The sequence below is a fragment of the Lonchura striata genome, chromosome 18 (assembly GCF_046129695.1).
Source record: "Lonchura striata isolate bLonStr1 chromosome 18, bLonStr1.mat, whole genome shotgun sequence".
In the NCBI taxonomy this organism is placed as follows: domain Eukaryota; kingdom Metazoa; phylum Chordata; class Aves; order Passeriformes; family Estrildidae; genus Lonchura; species Lonchura striata.
Genome location: NC_134620.1, coordinates 7,162,956 through 7,184,059, shown reverse-complemented (window position 1 = coordinate 7,184,059; position 21,104 = coordinate 7,162,956). Strand labels below are relative to the sequence as shown.

Here is a 21,104-nt window from a genome sequence, read left to right as displayed (position 1 = left end):
GCAGGCGTTTCCCTGCGGTGCCCCGGCCCCGAAGCCGCTCCCGGCGCTGCTGCCGGGGGGCGCCGGGACGGAGCCGCGCCCCGAGCGCTCGCACCGGGCAGCGCCGCCCCGTGCCCGCCGGGCCGCACTGCAGCCGCTGCCGGAGCGCGGTCCGCCGGTACGGAACCGTCACCGAGCCTCACGGACACCTTTAAACCTTACTGTGAACGTTTAAACTGCTCCGTGTTCCAAGCGCTGGATTGGCTCTGATCGCACCCGAGATCATCAGGACGTTACACACCTGTGGAACTTTGCATGCATTTCCTCGCAGCTGAGCACTGAAGACCTGAGGGCAGCTTTTACCCAAGCACTGTACTGTGAAAAATGGATTTTGTAAATTCATTATTTTTAAATGAAGAGCATTAAATCCCAAATTTACGTTTAATTAAAAAAAATTAATAATGAACTACTAAAAGACTACTCAATAGGGAATTTTCAATTGCATAAAATATAGGGAGATAAGAAAATTTCTGAGTCCAAGTTGAAATTACAACACTACTACAATCCCAGTTAATTCCCAGACCTCTGTGAAAATAAAACCATGCCACAAAGCCTTTGAGAGCAATTTTTATTAGGGTAGCAGAATGGACTTGCAGAAAGCCTATACCAGTACTCCTGGGTGTAGTTTCACCAGTGCGCTGCTTTCATTGTGGATGTTCAACTGCACGTTTAAAATTCAGCATGGCTTAGGGAACCAGAGAGAACAAGAGCTTGATTTCCTGAGTTATCATAGGACTTCGTACTTGGATTTCTCCTCCTCAGCCTTCAGCCACACAGGTGCCGGATCCCTTTGTTCAGAGGCTGCCCCAGACACGCGCCAGCACTTTGTTTACACGTCTCACAGTTTAGCAATTGGACTATGAAGAACACACCAAGAGAACTGATAGCGAGATCTGTCTTCGTGTGACCTCGGCAGCTGGATGGGAGCGGCTGTGCGGCCCAGCCGGAGCTCCTGCGGCGGCGCAGCCCGTCCGTCCCGTCCCGCCGCGTCCCATCACAGCCAGGCAGGCAGGCAGGCGCAGTCTTTGACCTGAGAGGCTGTACAACCACAGAGTAACTACTGAGTAGCGACGAGGGCAGCAAACTAGTGCTACAGTTTCGTTTCAAATAAAATTCAGAGAATGGTAAGTTTCCATGCCGACAGACATGATCAAAGGTACAGTGACTCAGGTGATGCAGAAGTTACACACTTCAGTTTGACAGATAATTTGGCATTATTTTATTATGAATCTGAGTGAGTGTAAATGAAACAAAATCAGTACCAACTTTCTGCAAATGAAGACACAAAGATGTGAAAATTTGGTAATAGTGCTCTCACAAGCCTGAAAACACTTAGGAAATGCAAGTTTCCGTAAATAAGGTGAATGTGGTTTAACTTTATTTACCTGCCAAAGAATCTGTCTAAGAACACTTAAACATAAAATTTCTTAGCTCCCTAACTCATAAAAAAATTTACTTTCAACAGAGGTGAGGTACTGGGCTGTCATTGTTTACACTAAATTGGAAATGAAAGCCACAGGAGAGGGATGAATAAGGAAATAGCAAATACACAAGACATTAAAACCAAGAGAGATCTACTGCTTGACACACTAGTTCTGAAAGGTTGCAAAGGCAGAGGCTGTATTAAAACTGAATTTAGGAGTACAGGCAACCACCTAGGTGTCAGGGTTTTTTCAGCTCAGCTTCCCGCACATTGAAATGATATGTGCTCACAGATACTGATGGATTTCTGGAAATAATCCATTCACTCAGTAGCAGACCCCAGCTGCAGAAGGGGAGACAGCAGGTTGACTGTGTGGCAGTTTGATAAAGAGTGGAGCTAGGATCATGCTCCAGGCTGAGGAGGAAAGGCAGCAGAAGCAGCAGACACACAGCAAAGGCTGCTCAGCTCTGAACAGAAAGGGTTCCCTTTCCTTTCCTTCAGCAGGCGCAGGAGTGCCCCGGGGTGGCTCAGCCCCATGGGGCTGGTGAAGCTGCCCTGACACTGAACACTCACTAAAGGCCCTGCCCTGTGTGCTGAACACAGCAGCAGCAGCAGCCCAGCACTCTGTCACACCTTATTGCTCAGGCCTGGCCTCGCAGCGGTGCTGGGGCTGAGAACAGCTCCCACAAACACAGATGCTCCTGACGCATTCTGAGGGAAAACGTTCAGAGAGGACAGCAGTGCTGTCAGATTTAGTTATTGAATTCAAAATTAACGTTTCCAAAATAATGATTTTAAACTCAAAAGACAGTTTGTCACTTTGGTACCTCTTGGTCCCCGATTTCTGGAACTCTCCTGGATTGGTTGCAATGTTGTTCTGTGCATGTTTCCCACTACTCTGCATAGGTATTAAAGATAGAAGTGAAGGAAGTTTGCAATCACATTCTACTACTTGTTTGCTACAGATTTTTTCCAAAATTTTCCAAGAGAAGAACATAAGCCATATTCTAATTCAATGATGCACACAAAAACTTTGGTTTCCCCATTTAATAGACATTGGCCAGATTTACATCAGACCCAGACATTATTTCTGATTGGTTTTGTGGGTTGGATTTTGTTTATTATGTTACAAACTGAAGTTCAGGGGAACTTGCAACAAGTCCCACAAAGCACAGTGCAACATTTAGAAAGAAAAGTAAATGAAACTGCCAAACACTCAATCATTTTCTGCCGGAACTGGGATATTTTTCCTAAGACATCACTTTGAGGAGGGGGTTAAAATTCAATGAATGAACTCAAGATAGTGGGAACTGCAAGGAAAAATAAGAAATGACAGCCACAACCTTTTCAATTTAAGGGCAGAATATAAGTCTAAGATATTTTTGATAAATTCTGACAAGAAAAAGAAAACAGCATACTTTAAAGTATATTGAAGCAGTGATTTTTAAACAAAGAAAGCAGAACTAGAACATCTTAAATTTTAATCCTTTCTTTACAGGTTACCTAGCCCACTTTTGATTAAGAAAACTGTAGAAAGTTAGTAACAGCCACAAGTTCACACCGAAAGGTGGCACTTGTCAATTTTCCATAGAGTCCTGCTTTACGGGGTGTCTCAAATGCACTGCTCCGATCTTCTATCATAGGTTGCTGACAGCACTTGTGCCAGATTTTAGTCCACTGGTCGCTTTTCACCATATTTCTTTGTAAACTCTTCAGCGTTCTTACAGAATTTTTTACGGTCCTTAGAGTATTCTTCAGCTAGGTCAGCCCGGAGGGGGTGCTCGGGCTGTGGATCATTCACCAGTGCTATGAGGGACTGGATTACTGTCAAAAGAAGTATAAATACCGTCAGACACTTAGATGGTTAATTTTTCAAAATCAAAATGTAAGCAAAATTCCCCTGTAAGGAAAGAGCTTTAACTGCATTTAAATACATCCCATAAATCTCAGGCCTTTTCAAGTGCAGGGCGTGAGTAAGCTGCAGTGATATGCCAAGATTTAGCTCAATGACCTTGAATGAACACCAGAAAATCGTATTTGTAAACAAAATCAACATGAATAGAGACTAAAGTGCACTACAAATTATCTCCCATGCAATTGGCAGCCCATCTAAAATCCTCTCCTATGGCTGAGAATGAATCAAAGCTCTCAGGCAGGTTCACTGAAGGAATTTGGTAAAGATGGAATTTGCACCATGAAGCATTTCCCAACACCTGTCACAGGGATGCAGCTGTGACTGGCCCTCTTCTGGAAACCCTTTTTTCCAGCTTTATTTCCCTGTAAGTCTTACTTTTCCTATGAACAGCAGGAATGTCTTTCCTTTACTCTCAACTTCCCAAGGAAGTGGAGATGTACTGGGCAAACAATGGGGCGAGAGTGGCAAGGTGCTCACAGCAATGCCACCAATGTCCTCGTCACTTTCCAAAGAAAAGACATTCTTCAGGAAATGGAAGTGCACCTGACATTTACACAGCAAACCTCACAGCCCACAGTGCCATTTACTGCTACATTTTTCTCTGGGCAGGAATGCAAGCTCATACAATGATGGTCACTACAGCAGATGTTGGAACACCAGAATGACTTTGTTTGGGGCATTGATCTCAGTCTTTTCCACCCATGAACAAACCTCAAAACAAATACTCAAAGCAATGCTCAAATCTGACATTTATCTCTAAACTGCTAAACAGGAGCATTTCTTACCACAAATCCAAGTTTAAACTGCAACAAACTATCTAAGGAATGCAGAATTGATACCATCTTCCTGCACAGTAACTCACCAGTCCTGGCCTTACAAGTGCCATCACATTGATGAAAACAGCAGAAACCAGCAGAAACACTGAGTTGGCAATCCCTTCTCACCGAGCAAAGCTTGCAAAAACACTACAGAGAAAATGTGTCTTCAATAACCTTAGTAACAGTAAAAAGCCAGGAAAAAATAGGCCTGGCAGAACAGGAGCTGCCTCATTAACTACAGAGTTTTGAAAACTATCCTGCCATTAACAGTTGTTTTTAATATTAAGTATAAATTAACAAAAAGTGCAGCAGTAAGATGCACATTTAGTATGCAAAAGGTAAGTTAGTGATTTGTGATGAACTTAATCACTTCACTTCTCTGACACCTGCGTGAACAAAACCAATCACTTTGATGCTGTACTGATGATGTCACATTATTTCACTGAGAAAAGCTGGGATTGATTTTTCAGTGAAGAAGAAATCTGAAGGAAAAGGAGTAGACATTTAAGCAGGGTTTTAGTAGCATTGTCACAGGTTCATACAATCATGTAGTAGCAACAGCTGTTGACACTAAAACAACTTGAAGAAAGAGTTAAGACAAACAAAAAACCGCAACACAGCAGACCATGAGAGATTTGCAATATTTTGATAGCCAGGATTGGTTCAGAATTCTGATTTTAGCACAGCTTTTATTCACTCTCTCAGATAAAAGTTTCCCTACTTCTCAGGGAGACACTGACTATTTTCTGCATGCAAACAAGTGTTTCAGTAGTTCCAGCTAATGACAGCTTGTTTTTCAGGCTGGGTAGAGACAGGTAAGCCCTTTAGTAAACTAGGAAAGGCTGACAGCACCAAGACAGCTGCTCAGGTGTGGAACAGAACAGAAACCTTCCACATGTTCTTTCCATCTCCTCTCTCCTGAGGGTCTTTGTCCTGTACAATCAGGGACAAATCTACAGCAAACCTAAGATCTTTGCTGTCCTATTTCACCGGTTCTTTCTGCTGCCACCTCCATTTTCACCAACATTCAACTGTTTCATCTCTTCTAAAACAACTACAATTTTCCTGTTTTGTCCTTGAGAAGGACTTTCTTTAGTATGCAGGGATAAACAGAAAAAAGATATCTTAAGTACAGAATTGTTTCCTATCAGGAAAACAGATCACGTGAAAATAACCTTTAAGAAGAGCCTGGAGGGGAGAAGTATTTTTTTTGTGGAACAAGATACTTCACTGTCACTGAAGCTCTAGCACTACCCTAAACTGCTACTCATTTGAATTAATACTCTTAAAAAATAAGCATTTTTTGCAAGGATGTTTGCTTTCTATATGTACAATAACAAAAGCTTAATACTCAACTAATCATTACCTGCCAGATAACACAAAGTTCTAACCCCAACAATTCATGCAAGCAACAACAGGAAAAAGCCTTACTTATGTTACACTTAGGTCTGCCACAGAACCTGACAAAACTTTTTTCTTTATAATATTATACATTCTTATCAAAGACACTCTACACAGCAAGCCTGACAGCAATGATCTGTTAAGACCTACAAGTTAATCTGTAATATTATCTCGGATTTTGTTTACAACTCGCATGATATTTCAAGCCATATGTTCAAATCAATGAACCACATGGCAGATTATAAAATATACAAAGCTTTGAGGTTTTAGACCCTTTCTTTCAAACATCCAGGAATTTACTGAACACCTTTGGATTCAAAAGTTACTGTGTAAAAAGAAACACAGAATAAACCCCACATAAACTACCAGCAAAATTTTAAAGTATGCTGAGGACACTTCCTTAATAAACTCCTTAGTCATCAAGAGTTTTGTGGTTTCCTGGAGGTGGAAATGCCACTTCAGTGCCAGTACCTCCCATTCCAATAACAAAATGAGATTCCACAAATTGTACTCTGTGCTCAACACCCGCAATTCACGACCCAAACCTTACAATGAATATACCCTCGGAGCACTGGGAAACTGACAAGTCAAACACTCTGCAAAGTTTCTCAATACCCAGATCCTTCTCCACACAGAGTCCTACCTTGGTCAGTTTTGGTTGCTGGCTTCCAGTTTTCAGCACTAATTACTGGCAGACAAACCTGCCCCTTTTCATCAATGTTAGGATGATAGATCTTTGTTTTAAATGTGATCTTAGGAGGTTTGAATGGATATTCTGCTGGGAAGTTGATTTCAATTCTGAAGGCTCCTTTATCATATGGAGGATTGTCCTGCAACAAGAAGGCAGAGTGTCAACAATGCTAACGGACACAAGTGAAAGCAGCATAGGACAGACTTGGATTTCAGTGATCTCTTGAATGACCTCTTTGAAAGGCATTTTCTACCAACTACTGCCAGATTTATGTGTCAGGAGACATCAAAACCCATGTGAGAGGCAATACAGCCTGCACGTTTGCTTCCACCCTGGATAAAGCAGGTTGCCATTGCCCTACATTTCTACAAGAAAGCATTCAGCTCCATTTACATCCAACCCAAGGCCTTCTCTAGTAAGTAATTTTATTCCCAGCTTTGTGTTTCAAAAACATAGTAAAACCTTTCCAAGACACAAACAGCAAGCCTGATAAAGGAAGTGGCTTTCTGAACAGTTATTCTGTGTGTCTCACAACATGGTGGCATGAACAGCAAAGCAATTTGGTTTGTCAGATCTCCCTAAATGTTTCGAGAATGATTTTGTGCTGACTACACAAAAATCTGCTGAGCATTCATTGGCACTAAAGATAGATATTCACTGTGTTTGCTGATGAGAACATTCTGAATTTGTATGCAGTTTTAGCACCCACTCTTATCAGATCAGTTTTGAAGGAGCAGGATGAGAGAACTGTGAAGTGAGCAAAGCAGTCCTTCATGCTGAAACAGAAAAAACAATGCCCAGAATTTCATTTAGAAAAACCTGTTAGACTATTGACACTGATACATAGGAGAGGCAGAACAAAGTAAACCACTCCTACATTTAAAGCCTATGAAAATACTATTCTGCACTGAAAACAGTAACTATAGAATTAAGCTTTCCCAAACACTCTGAGAACAAGAATCAAAGGATGAGAGCCTCCAATTGGTGTAAAGTATAATCACACACATTATTAGCAACGAGACCCTTCCCTGCAATCAATTCCAGTCCATAATTTATCACTTGGGGGTGGGGAGTGTTCTATTAAAATATTTGTCAACAGAAAACACTTAATTTTAGGCTTATCCATGTGAATAATTTGGTTGTGTAAGAAATACAGCAGTTTCTGCCAGAGGAGAGGCAATTACAGCAGTGGTGGTGGTGGTGGTGACAACTTAGGCAGTCACTGCCCTCTACCCCCAGAGCTCAATTGCTCTTGCCTCTATCATGTGCTGTTATTTGTGAGGATGTTCAGTGAACTGACACGAGAAGTGACCTGCCTTAAAAACATCAATTTTCTTCACTGTGCCTCTTATATGAACAAGGAACCTGGGTACATAGTCTTGTTTTGATGTTGAAATCAAACAAATAGTGTACCTTGGTCACCCACAGGACACAAACTACTTCATTCTACAATTTAGAACAGGAAAAGAAGTTGACCAGGTATCTTCAATTTGCTTCTCAATTGAGTGAGCACCCTTAAAAACTAACATTTCTTCTGAAGAACAAAATATGTTACAAAGAAGAGCTTTTTTTTAAAGGTGAGCTTTACTGCTCACCTTTACATTATCTTTCACAGTAATTCTGTATGAACACTATTAAAAATAACTATTATCTTTCACACCTTCATTAAGCAGCTGACCAAGAAATGCCCAGTTATAGCATTTAATAATCAGTAATTGGTTAGTCCTACTGAAGTATGTATATAAACCCTAAACAAGAACATTTGCTAAAATGGAAACAGCATGTGAAGCAAAAACACAGAGAAAAGTTCAACTTTCAATGAGCTCATGTACTGCATTTATGAACCATCAACTCTGGTACCAAAAATATCTAATGAGACAGTAACACTAAAACATCTATAGCATCACCTCAGAATAAAAACTTACACTACTCTTTGAACACAAACAACCAATTTGAAATTACTATAGGAAGTATAATTTCTTAACAAAATTCTCCTTTAACTATACCAGCAGTGAATTTGAGGCTGTTTCTCCTGTAACAGGACATATTACAAAGCAAAAGGCAGGTCTGGAGCACAGTTCACTGCACCAACATTTAAACATTTGTGACGCTGCAAAGCTTTGCAAAACAAACACCACTCGCATCCTCTGTCGAGCAGAAACTGTTAAAAACAGCTGCTGTACAGCACACACTCCTCATCTTAACTGGAGTAAACAAGTATTTTGTTTGTTTTGTTTTATTACTCATATTTACCAACCGTACGCTGCTTCAAAGTATTTTCAAAGCACTAAACTGTTACACATGAACCACAAAGTGACTGATTAAAGCGAGTTGTTCCTCAGCTCTGTCACATTTCAGTGTCAGATGCCACTTGCTGTGCTTGCAGTAGCGTCAGCCACTCCAAGGAGTCACTTGCAGGCAGGTATTAAACAGCAAACTTGATGTATTCCACAGCATTTAAAGAGCAAACACCCAGCCATTACCTCAGCCTGTGCCATGTGAGCTCCAGAGCAGCCTCTGACTAACGAGGCAGAGGCACTGCCACAGAGATGCCTCAAAGTCTTACTCATATAATAAAAAGTCAGACTTACACTGGCTGGGGAGGCTTTTTGGCACCACCCAGAAAACCACAACTGCTGCCCCCATGGCCCATCCCCAGCTGCTGCAGACTAAAAATAGCTCTTAGAACCAGCCAGCCATTCCCCACTGCTATGGGCCACAGCTGTGGGAAATACAAGAGGTGAAAATCCGAGTGACTTTCAACCAAGAAACCAACACATCACATTTCCTGCTTTCCCCTTAGTAACAAATCCCTCTCTATTTGACTAATAAAATGGTTATCTACTTCAGTCAAGCATTCCCTAAGAAGACTGTAGTGCTTTTAAAAAAATTAAGTGAAATAAGTTTATTTTGGCACTAACTAATGCCTAAATAGAGATACTACTTTCTTTTAAAGAGCCCACTTCAGAAAATCCAATTGAATTTTTCCCAATACTCAGTTTTATCCTAGTAATAAACCCAGTAAATGAAAAAAAGTACATATCAAGGAGTAAAAGTATTCCCTATTGCCTTTCTTTATCCTATGATCAAGTAGATATTGTACTTTAGGCTTAATGTAAAACCAAACTTCACTGCTTCCCCTTCCAACACCTCTCCCAGCAGCCCAGTGTCAGCCCAGGCCTACAATAAGGAATTCTTTCATGGTCACCAGCAGCACTACTGAGCTCTGGATTTATGAGATACAAATGATCCTCATTTTATTTTAAAGCTCATAAGGAGTAGTCTATACTCACAGGAACAATAAGCCCTTGCCAGGTCAATAAATTAGCTTCATCAACCTGGATATTACGGAAGTTTTTCATTCCACATTTGCGGATTTCTTCAAGCTCCTGAAAAGCAAAGCAAAGTGTTAAGCATAAGTTAATAACTGTATTAAGCAATATGCTCACATTTATTTTTTCAAAATGTTTAAAGGTCAATGTGGTTTTCTTTAATTAGTGGTGTGGCAACCCACACAAATAAGAAATAAAATTTTGCACCTGTAGAAAGTAAAGTTCTGAGACAAGATACTAAAACCCTTATTTTCTGATATATGAGGAAAATGCAAAAATGTCTTGTTATTAACATCATTATAGACATAATGAAGCAGAAGTATTAAAAAACTACATTTTAAAATGTTTTTCTATCTGAAATGTAAATCAGTGCCTTTGGTAACAGACTATTGACAATACTGTGAGGTGCAGAAATAAAATGCAACTTAGGACTTGTGTGAAGGAGAACAGTGATTTGGAAGAACTATTTCATAATAGTTTTAAACAGGGATAAAACCAATGAACAGGCCAATTATTTCAACTGAAAATGAGCAAAAATGAATAAGCATGAACAGCTTAAATTGATCCAAACCCAGAAAAATATCAATCAAACCTTGTTTAAAGCAGTAACTTGAAAAGATTCAGCTTTCTATTTAGTATCTCAAAGCTCACAGTACACACTAGGATCCCTCTCTTTAAAGCAGTATCAGTCTTGAGCAAGGTTATCTTTCTGCACCAGTAAAACTATTTTCAATCAGTTCATGAACCAGATATCACTAAAATAAGAATTTCAGCATTTTTATATTTAAAATTACATATAAGCCCTACTGTAGGAACTGTTTCCTGGAGTATTTCATAAGACCTAAAAAGAAGCACCTCAAAAATTCCACTTTTATTTCCTCCACAACAATTACAGTCTTTTATGGTTGAACTCTGCCATTTTATCTTTAAAGAGAATTTAATGAAATATGAATTCAAAAATCATCCACAGTAAAACATAAAAGTTTCTCAGTGCTTTCAAAATTGCAGCACATGCCTGGTGGCTGCATAGGTTAGGAGAAATGTTGCTTATACAGCAGCACTGGGGTTGCTCTGACAGTGCTCAGTTCTGCACTGGGTGCAGGTGTCTTGCAAAATTAGACTGGATATAATTATGATAAACCCACCAACTACAAGCAAAGGCACTACACAATGGAAAACAAAAAAGATCAGTTTTCCTGCTACAAGTGCTGTACTGTCCATGGTTTGTTTTCTAAAATAGCTCCACGCTCCTCCTGCATCAAACCTTTCTGCACTTGACTGGCAGATTTAATACCTGCAGTAACCTCTTGCATAAATTCAGCATCATGATAAAATTCAAGCCCAAAGGGAAAACGAGAATTCCAAATGCACAAGAAACAAAAATCACGACAGCCACATATCAGCAAATGAACATTTATATTCCTACCCACTGCACCTACTAAAGCAAGAGCATACTCTGAACACAGAAGTTTAACCTTGGAGGCTTGGATACTGAATTGATGCCTAACACTATCTTCATGACACTAACACTGGCTTTTTAGTCTAGACCCACTGATTAATCCCCAAATTCCACTGCTGCTCAATTCATGCAATGTCACAGACAGTTTGGGTGTTTTTTTTAAAGAGCTAAGAGGATTATCCCATTTCCTTAGAGCAGGAAAACACCCCCCCCCCCACCCCCCCCCCAAATAATCCCATGAAGCATATTTATAGGGATAGAGAGTAAACCAAAATATTCAAAAGAAAATAACATCTATGATTGCAGCTCTAAGAGGCACTTTACCATCATTCAGAGTGCAAATCCCCACAGTGCCTTACTTTGAGTGCTCCTGCACAAAGCAGCAGCTCAGGCAGAGCTGGGCAGATCCTGCACTGACTGCCCTGACAGGGCCAGGAGCTTGCTCTGAACTGAGTTTTGCTGCTCACTCCCATCACATACAGAACGGTGGAGCCCTGGCAAACCAGTGCTCCACAGCATGTAAAAGGAATAAATTCCATTCCACACTAGATGTAACACATCAAACACTGGGGACAAAATAAGCTAATTAAGCGGTAGGTATTTAAGCATGAATAAACGTGCATCATCACAAGTGCCTTCACTCTAAAAGAAGGCAAGAAAAATGGGTTTTGACTATTTGCTAGTTACTATAGTAAAAACATTATGCATATGACAGAAATCTCCCCCATTATGCCCCATGGGACTGCAGCTTCCATGCAGGAACTTTTGTCCCAGGTTCAGACAACAGCACTGTACTGCTGCTGGCCCAGAGAACAATTGTCCAGATACAAAAAAAAGGAAGGAATATGACTCTGTAATTCAGGTATGTTATTAAACTAATATACCAAATTAGAAAAACATAGCTTCACATTGCTGGAACCTACATTTTATAGTTAGATTCAGCTTAAAAAACTGGATGTTAAAAATAGAAATTTAAAGATCCCATACATAGATAATTATAAAATTGTAAAACTTTGTATACCAGCAGTGAAAAGTTAAAATAAACAGGCAAATTGTTTCCCACTTTTTCTCAAGCCCACTATATGAGAGAGGGAATGAAACACTACAGAGCCACTGAAGAACTAGACAAAAATGATTCGGGCCATTTTCCTCCTTGAAATGCCATGTGAGGCCTTTGCAGGAAAGCACTTTTCCAAAATCAAAGCCGTGGAAATGACCGGAGCGTGTGAGGCCCGTAGCGTGCCCGGCTCCTGCGGGAGGAACCCGGAGTGCAGAGGGCAGGGACAGCCCAGCCCCTGCAGGGCACGCACCCCAACTCCGGGCTCTGATTGAAACTTCTACTAGGAATTACTTTTCCTATACTAGGAGTGTTTCAGAGATGGATGTGTGTCACTCCAAATGAATCGGCCCCGCGGTGGAGTCCTTTACAACCAGCTTTTCCCCCATTACTGTCCCCACCACGGCAGTGGGACGCTGCACAAGCCGCGCTTTCCGGAGTGGTAAGAGCTTCACCATTCCAATTTAAGGGTGTGAGGGGAGGTTGTTTTGGTTTTTTCCTTCTGGCAACTGCCAAAACCCATAATAAGGATCTAACTGCCTCAGGGCTAGGGAGGCAGACGCTGCAGTGTGAAAGTACTGTTAACAAAGTGAATGAGCTACTAAATACTTCCCAGCAGCACAGATTAAAAGCTAACAATACCTTTAACATGGACTTGAGCAACTCCAAAGGGACAAAAATTACTCTATGAGGTAAAAAGATACAGTCCAGATATTTATTTCAAAGTAATATTTACGAGTCTAGGCAGACAGTAAATAGATTAATTCCTTTTCTTGTCCTCCACCCCTTAATTTTGTCAAGTAACATAATTAAAGGAGCACAGAAGCATAACTAAAGGTTAGATGACTGCAGTAAGAATTTAGATCAATCTTCATTCCCCACTCCTTTATCAACCTTGCATGTGACCTTGGTGCATTGGTTTATCCACTTGGAAAACTGAAATGTCTTAGTTCATGAGGCTCTCTTGAGAGACGATGTTTGTAATTTGGAAACATTCAGACAAAGTGCTATACACAGCACATGAAGTGGAGAAAACACAGTTTCAGAGGTGGTACCTCATCTTCAAGCATATAATGCTGAAGGTAGTCATAAAAGTACACACTACTTCTCATATATAATCACTAAAGGTTTAAAATTGTCATTTTCAATACTGTATAATCATTTGGGCTGTTCAAATCAAAAATTAAGTGTTTTAAAGTAGAAAGAAAAGCAGCAAGCACCAGCTTAAAATGTAGCTAAATCTTTTAAAAAACCTGTAACTGTTTTGTCCACACATCTTTCAAGTTCTGGGACTTCTCTGAAAACCCAAGCCAGATAGGAAAATGCAATGAAGGCAAATCCGTGTAAGAGTGCAGTTCCAGAATACAGAAATAAGTATAGGAGCTCATACCTACTTCAGGGTTCCGCATCAAGCCCAGAATACTATTAAATTCACAAATAAAACAGCCTCCTGCAATAACCCTAAATCATTATTACAACTTATATTTATCTGTTTATGAATACATTCTCTAAAAAATGCCCGTAAGTCAGGCTCCAAAACACTGAACAGGAACTGGCCAGTTTCACTTTCTGGATTTACAGTACAGAGAAGTCTTAATAAAACACCTTAAAATCTGATTCTACCACACAAAAGAAAAATCCATCTCAAATCCAACCAAAAACAGAAATAGAATTTAGTTCTTTTAAGAATCAGCAGTAAGTTTCCTTTGCAACATTACAACCCTGTATACTCACATCTTATTGACTGAGCAATTTACTTTTTGGCAAAGTATTTTAATTTAATTAAATATCCTTTTGTCAATTCTCAGTTTCAAAAAGGGAAAATGCATCATATTTTCACTTCTGCCTGAGGACAATCATATGTTGCTCAAAACCATGTTTGCATTGTTACTAAGATCTGAAGTTTGGATCAATTCAGAATTATTTTTCAAGTATCAGAGTTGTTTAAAACCCCTTTGTTTGAAAGCACTACAGTGTTTACAGGACCACAGCATCCTGGAAATTGCAGGCCACCTACCTGGGTGTGATCCCATGTTTGTGTTTTATCATGGAGGAGCTCAACAGTTGCATAAATGTTTGACTATGCAACTATGGAAGCAGAGTAAAAACAATAAAATTAAAATAATTGTCAACACATCTCACTTCCTATGCGAAGTGTTATTTACTCTTTAAATCCATTTTCATTTCCTATTGCTAAAGATACTTTTGAACATCTAAAAACCAGGAAACAAAAGCGTGGATCTTACAGGCCCCTGAGCTCCATCCCAGGCAGTCACCATGGAAGGGCCCACCCAGCTGCACACCTGGGGCAGCACAGCCTTCCCCAGGAGCACCCAGACACCCTGAGGGAGGTGCAGCTCAGCACCAGGCACTGCTACTCCTGCAGGTACTGCGAGTGTCCAGCACCAGAGCAGCCTTCCCTCTGCATCCCCCCGCAGCACTCGGCCACAGATCCAGCACGAGGAGCAGCTGCTTTAACCTTAGCAGGGGGCAGCTGTGCAGAGCCTTTCCTGCAAGTCTCCAAGAGATGCGTGTTCCCCATCATACAGCCTGGAGACAATCTACCTTCTATAAGAAAGGGCCATAAAGCCCAGCACCCCCTTCAAAGAGAAGCCTTAGATCCTCTCCTAAATAGAATCACTCCATATTTGTATGTTCTAACCTTGAGAGACTGTCCACAACATCACATCCTTGACAAAGACTGCTTCATTCCCACCGTTCACATTTCACAAGGAGTCAGGATTCAACGACTGGGGCTCTTTGAAGGGGTGTAATGGTGGCTCAGGGATCAAACCTGCACCTCAGATGTCACTGGAATCTGAGTCACTAGCTACGTTTATTTCACGCTTTTGCTACGCTAAGTGCACTCCTGGAAGGGCACACCTCCACCGAGCTGCTGTGAAGCAGGGGAGAAGACTTTGGTTAGGTGGCACTACTTGATGGGATAAAGCCCAGCAAAAAGGGGCCATAAACAAGGGCTTTGGCCTAGGGAAGGTGATTTGCTCAAACACACTCTCAGATGACAAGCCAGTCTTGCCGTCTTTATGACTTGAATTCATGTTTAAAATTGAATGGCACAAACACATTGGCAAAATTTGTAACGCTTGTTTCACACAGAGGTTTGTGGAGTGAAGAGGCAAATGGCTTCCCTCACTGGAAAAGGGCATCCATTCCCACCTGCACAGTGGACACAACTCCAAGTTTTCTAAAGGCAGACAGTGAGTTATCCTGGATCTACTGCATCCAGTCTCTTTGAGCCATAGTGATTAATACAAATAACTATGATGCATGACTTGAGTCCAGAAAAAACGCAGTACTTCAAAATGTTGGCAAGACCTTAAGGAAACAGGAACTGCTTAATTTTATATAACTTTTAAAGGTTTATGGTTTAGTCTCATTTATCAAAGACAAGCTTGATTATTTAGCTCAAAGAAAAGACAGTTAATGCTTGTCCCCAATTATTTTAAAGATAATTGACTGACACAGTGAAAACCCTACTTCCTTTAGTTACAATCACTTATCCTTCCAAGACCCTGCCAAAGACACCCCAAAGACTCTTCCCAATTGCAAAACTTCAACAATGAAAGACTTTAAATCAAAATGGACCCGTGAATCTGGGACTTTAACAGTGCTATGAGGTTGATACACACGTGAGCCTGGACCTTCACATCATGCTGCAGCAATGCCGATGACATCACCCCTACGAGAGCTCTACTTTGTTCCTGCCGAGATGAATGGCAAGCAGAGCCCTTTGGGCTGCCTCCCCTCCCCAGAGCAGGCAGGGAGCTGCTGATTTAACAGCTCTGCAAGCTGGGGGACACAGCAGCCCACGGCTCCTGGACTGCAGAAAACACACACAAACGTGAACAACCACAGACATCAGGCAACAGAAACAAAAGTGAAAATATAAGAGGGAAGTTATCAATGCCTCCTTCATTCCCACACCACTCCCTCCGAGAAACAACTGCCACGCCAATTTTCTAGAAAATAAAGTCATTAGCAAAACTCCTTTTTAGTGTATTTCAGTGAAAGACTGAGGTGCTAACTAATGTTTCAGAAGTATAGTAAAAATGAGGAGGGGGGGCTAAAAAGCAAGAGGCACCGAAGATATTAAGAAAAATTTTTCTTGCCTTTCAGATTTTTATTTTCTATTTTAAATTAATGAAAAAAAAGACTATTCCTACCAGAGTAGTAGTGATGTGTTTTTGAATAATTAATATATTATTTCAAAACAGGCAACAAAAAAATTGCCTTACAAAACCAGTAAACAACCATTTAATTTTACATCTGAAACTAAGGCAAACCTTATTTGAGTATAAAGCAACAAACATGGTCATTATGATACTAAAACCTTGAGAAAATATAGAGCTATCAAAAATGAAATAGAAAATGAATTCCATGTCACCAGGATCCTTAAGGACAATTAAAGGTTTATGCCTACTGATTTTTAATATATATGAATGACACTGCATACAATCCATCTACTATTTAATTGCTCCATAGAATATTTAAACCAACAAAATGAGTCTTATAGAAGCACTGCTGAGCTATTGGTTTCCTACAAAATACCCAGGTTATAATGGTCATTCATATATCTGCACCATCAAGGAAATGCAACTTCAGGACAGGCCATGAACATGTCCTGGTGAAATCCCAGCCCTACTGGGGGTCCACGTCCTTGAAGCCAGCTGTAAAACTGGTATTAAAGGATTAAGTTTAACAGAATCACCCAAGTATCTGTTAATTCCCAGTGCAGGGTTATTCTGTACCACACAGGGGAAGTTTTTAAAATAAGGCTGAAACAGTCCTCAATAGTCATGGGGTCTTTCCCCTCCATTTCCCAGGACTGGCCTGCAAAGTCCATTGATTTCCTCACAGGCACTTTGCATGCATATTTGGGTTCTGCCACAGCATTTTACAGATGAACAAATTTTATGCCACTATGTAGTGTGTCCTAGGCAAACCTTGCTGCTTACAGTTTATAATGTTAATTGGCAATTATATACAGCACATAAAATAAATTTGTGTTTTGGGGACAATGGTTACTATTTTCCTCCTAAGAAGTAGCTTCCTCCTCAAAGAAAATAACGAGAAACATAATCCCGAGCGGTATTTAACCATAAACTATAGGTGCTCTTGGTTAAAGCCCAGCTGGGGCCCAGTTTCCATTTCCAAGTATCATCCACGGTTCAGAACAAATAAGAGTGAAGACAAAAACATTACCACGTCCGCAGCGAATGAAGAAACTTCTGAACCCAGGTCCATGTTTCTGTGCGATAAACCTCTTACTCATACAAGGAAGAGGTTACTCTCCGAAACAACGAAATTATTTCATCCCGGGCGCCTGGGGACGGTTCCTCACCGGGGCGAGCGCGGGGGAGCGGCGAACCTTCCCCCGCAGGGAGGGAGGGAGGAGAGGGCGCTTCCCCGCGAGCCCTCCCCCGGCAGGGCCGCCGAGCCCTCCCGCCGCCCCGGGGATGCCCCGGCCCCGGGCGGCGGCGTTTCCTTCCCCCCGTCCCTTCCTCTTTGCTTAGTCACCCTGGAGCCCCCCGAGCGAGGGGCTCGGGGCGGCCCGTGGCGCTCGCCCGGCGCCGCCGCCCAGCCCCGGGCGGCGGCCGGGACCGCGGGGCGCAGCCGGGGCGCGGGGCGGCGGCGCCGGGGGGGCGGCGCGGCCCCTCACGGCCGCGGCCCGACTGCCGGCTGCTCCCGCTCCGGCCGCTCGGGCGCGGGGCGCCGCCGAGGGCCGCGGAGGAGGCCGCCCCGCCGGGGCGCGGCGGGGGAGGCGGCCCCGCGCCGCCGGAGGGGGCCGGGGCGGAGGGGCGGCCGCGGGAGCCGGGGCCGCCCGCCCGGCGGCCCTGCCCGGCGCTGTTACCTTCATCAGCCTCCTGCTGGCCGCCATCTTGGCTCTGCTGCTGCGCCCCACAATGCATCGCGGCGCGGGCCGCCCGCTAAACCCTGCGCTTCCTGGGGCGGGCCGGGGCGGGCCGGGGCGGGCTCGGCCCGGCTCGGCCCGGCTCGGCCCGGCTCGGCCCGGCTCGGCCCGGCTCGGCTCGGCCCGGCCCGGCCCGGCTCGGCCCGGCCCGGCTCGGCTCGGCCCGGCCCGGCCCGGCTCGGCTCGGCTCGGCCCGGCCCGGCTCGGCTCGGCCCGGCTCGGCTCGGCTCGGCTCGGCTCGGACCCCGCCGCCCCGAGGTCTCGGTGGTGCCTTGTCAGTCGCCAGTCACTGATTTAAAAGTGTTGACTGTGCATCCCCCAAATTCAGTACCGCCTTCCTCGGAGGGGAAGAGACAGCCACCTGTAGTGACAGGCTTTCTCAAACAAGCCCACCTCCTCTTCAGAGCCCTTCATAAGCTTTAGTTCTTAGTTTCTTCAAGCACTCTGAAGGGAGGGGGAAGGGCGCTTTTCGAGGAGGCGGCAGGGCACGGAGCGCCCTGCGCTCCGCTCTCCTCTCAGCCCGCTGCCGGCGCCCTGCCGCGGGCTCTGCGGGAGCGCGGAGAGCAGAACACCCGCGGTCACCTGCAGCCCGGCCTGCCGTCTGCCCTGTGCGTTTTAGCCCCTGAGTGGAGCTTCTGCTGTAGCTGCTCCCCAGCTCTGATCCTGGTGTGCTCACGTATCCGAGACACAGCGCTGGCAGATTTAAGTTACTACGTGGACGTGGGACGTAAGTTACTACATCACATCTAAAATGCCACCAGCCATCCGTGTTCAGGTACCTGACTTGCTTCCTGAAACCTTCTCCGTTGTACTCAGGAATTACTCCAGGACTGCTGGATGTGTGGCCTCACTTCCCCTTTCCCCCACCCTCGTGTAGGTTCATGTCCTCACTTCATCTAACACTTGTTCTGCAGAACAAGTCACCAACAAAGTTCTAAGCTCAAAAATAAACTTTACATGCTCATACAACCTGAAAAAGGAAATGTTGTGGCTATTACAACGGGCGTTCAAAAACTTGTAAAAATGCAACAGAAGTTTTTAATTATGAAGCACAGGATTATAATCTTAAAATTAGTTCTTGAATGAGCTATTTGCTAATCAATCAATATCAATTATTGCTACAAAAGTCAATCAAAATTTGTTAATGAAATAAGCTATACTGCACACATAGGAAGCACTTTAATCCTCACCTACTTCATATGCATATTATTAAATAGTTTGTAAATTGTTATTAAACATATTTGATGATCATGATAACTTTATTCTGTTGGTTACGTAAAGATTTTTGCATTCATTTTACTCCAGGAAAATGGACTCAGAGGAAGCTAAAAGAGGCAGACTCTCGTGGGGAAGTAGTGGAGAGATGCAAAGAGAGCCTGTGCTGACGGGGTGAAGTTACACATGTGCCAGGCAGGGACAGGCTGTGAGAAACCAGAAGCTGCAGAGGCTCTCTGAGGATTCTTGATGTGCTGCTGAAGTGGGATGCTGGTGATGAAGATTTAAAAATGCTGACATCTGATAAAAGTACTAGATCAGATTCTATGATTGTGAAATGTAGAGGTATCTAAATCTTATACCATGATAACTTGGAAGAAGAGTTCTTACAACTGATTATCCAGATGTCTACAAATATGAAAAACAAGCTGCTCCAGATAGTGTCTTGATTTCTTTATTTGCTAAAACTCTATTTATATTTTCAGCTCATCTTTATTTGACTGCACAGTTTTCCAAGACTACCATATGTCTTTGCATGTTCTCTAAAGATTTTTCCCCAAAATGGAATTATTCTGTCCCTCTTCTATACCTGCATTGAGACACAGAGCCATTAAACACCAGAGAGTATTAGAAGCACCACAGGGAATTCTGAAATTACTATCTGTAATTTTAATCCATGAATTTACAGCTTGTAAGAGAGTGTCAGAAGTACCTGGGATAATTATAAGATAATCCACATTTCCTTTAACAAGACAAAAATACCACCCCCAATATAACTCACAACAGCCCAGCCAGCTCTTAGTTGGTGTTGAGTGTAGCTGTCCTCACAAATTGACACTTAATGTTGAAATAATTTATTACAGCAGTGTTTGAGAAGTTTACACAGAGCTGGGCACATCTCACACACCTGCTGCCAGTGCCCTGGATTCTTCCAGTGCCTGGGCTAGGCTGGATCCAGAGCAGATCTGATGGTGCCAACACTCCTGTGCATCTTGTGCATGACCAAGGACTGCAGTCCTGGATCTCACCTGGGTGCCACTTCCTAAGTCAGGACACGCTGTTGTACAGTCCTGGAGAAGCAGCAGGAATTTATTTTCAGACAGAATATAATCAATTATACCTCATACTCTTCTGTCAGCAGCAAAATCCAGACCATTTGTTACATAGTTTGGAAGATGGTTCTGCATTTTTAAACTTGCCTTTTGGTGTGGTTTCTAGGTTGCATCCATTATTTTACTTGACACTTAAGAGTGTCCAGAATGCAGGTTTTACTGTTTATTCTGTAACATCTTCAAAAGATTGGACACTATACTTATTCCTGCCCTCTGCCAAATATAACTTTCTATCACATTTCCACTTTTTAAAGCAGCATAACTGTTCCACTTCTAAAAAATAAAATGTGCAAACAGACTTTGTGAACAAGTGAGCCACAAGAACCTGAATGTTGAAAACTTTAGAAAAAATTCTCCTAGCTACTTTACTGTTATGAAATGGCCATCTGAAAGAAAAAAAAAACCCTCATGAAAACTGAAGGGAAGAGGAAAGAATAAGAATAATTTGATTGCTGTAAGAAACCTTGGTACCCCCACATTGTGCCTTACGAGTGGGAGACATCACTACACCAAAAACAGCACAACAGAGCCAGGGAAGGTAAAGAGAAGGGCAGAGCTGGTGATCAGGAGAGTGCAACAGTGATGTACTAAGAGAGATTAAAGTGGCTGAGGCTCTTCCACCTGCAGGGGAAGAGGCTGAGAAAATATGTTAAAGGCTTATGAAATCATAAAGGCAGGGGCTGAGATGAATATGAGGCTGTTATTTGTCA

General features: G+C 42.7%; 1 protein-coding gene and 1 long non-coding RNA gene across 2 annotated transcripts; one reads left to right on the top strand and one right to left on the bottom strand.

The window, feature by feature from the left end:
- Positions 1-593: 593 nt before the first annotated feature.
- UBE2L3 (ubiquitin conjugating enzyme E2 L3) lies at positions 594-18,077 on the bottom strand. Its single transcript, XM_021549909.2, has 4 exons — positions 18,008-18,077; positions 9,581-9,676; positions 6,240-6,426; positions 594-3,286 (listed from the first exon to the last, which is right to left on the bottom strand). Exons 1-4 carry the CDS (start codon positions 18,032-18,034, stop codon positions 3,132-3,134), a joined length of 465 nt encoding a protein of 154 aa, XP_021405584.1. The 5' UTR covers positions 18,035-18,077; the 3' UTR covers positions 594-3,131.
- Positions 18,078-18,270: 193 nt separating this feature from the next.
- Positions 18,271-20,809, top strand: LOC110481299 (uncharacterized). The gene is made up of 2 exons (XR_002467236.2): positions 18,271-18,794; positions 19,373-20,809. It is a non-coding gene; the product is annotated as an uncharacterized LOC110481299 (long non-coding RNA).
- The last annotated feature ends 295 nt before the right edge of the window (positions 20,810-21,104 follow it).

Excerpts from the sequence above, each read along its gene's own strand:
- UBE2L3 (XM_021549909.2), bottom strand. The coding sequence starts at position 18,034 with ATGGCGGCCAGCAGGAGGCTGATGAAG. Across the intron at positions 9,677-18,007 it reads CCAGCAGGAGGCTGATGAAG|GAGCTTGAAGAAATCCGCAA; the intron begins GTAACAGCGCCG and ends TTTGCTTTTCAG. Across the intron at positions 3,287-6,239 it reads AGCAACCAAAACTGACCAAG|TAATCCAGTCCCTCATAGCA; the intron begins GTAGGACTCTGT and ends TTCTTTTGACAG.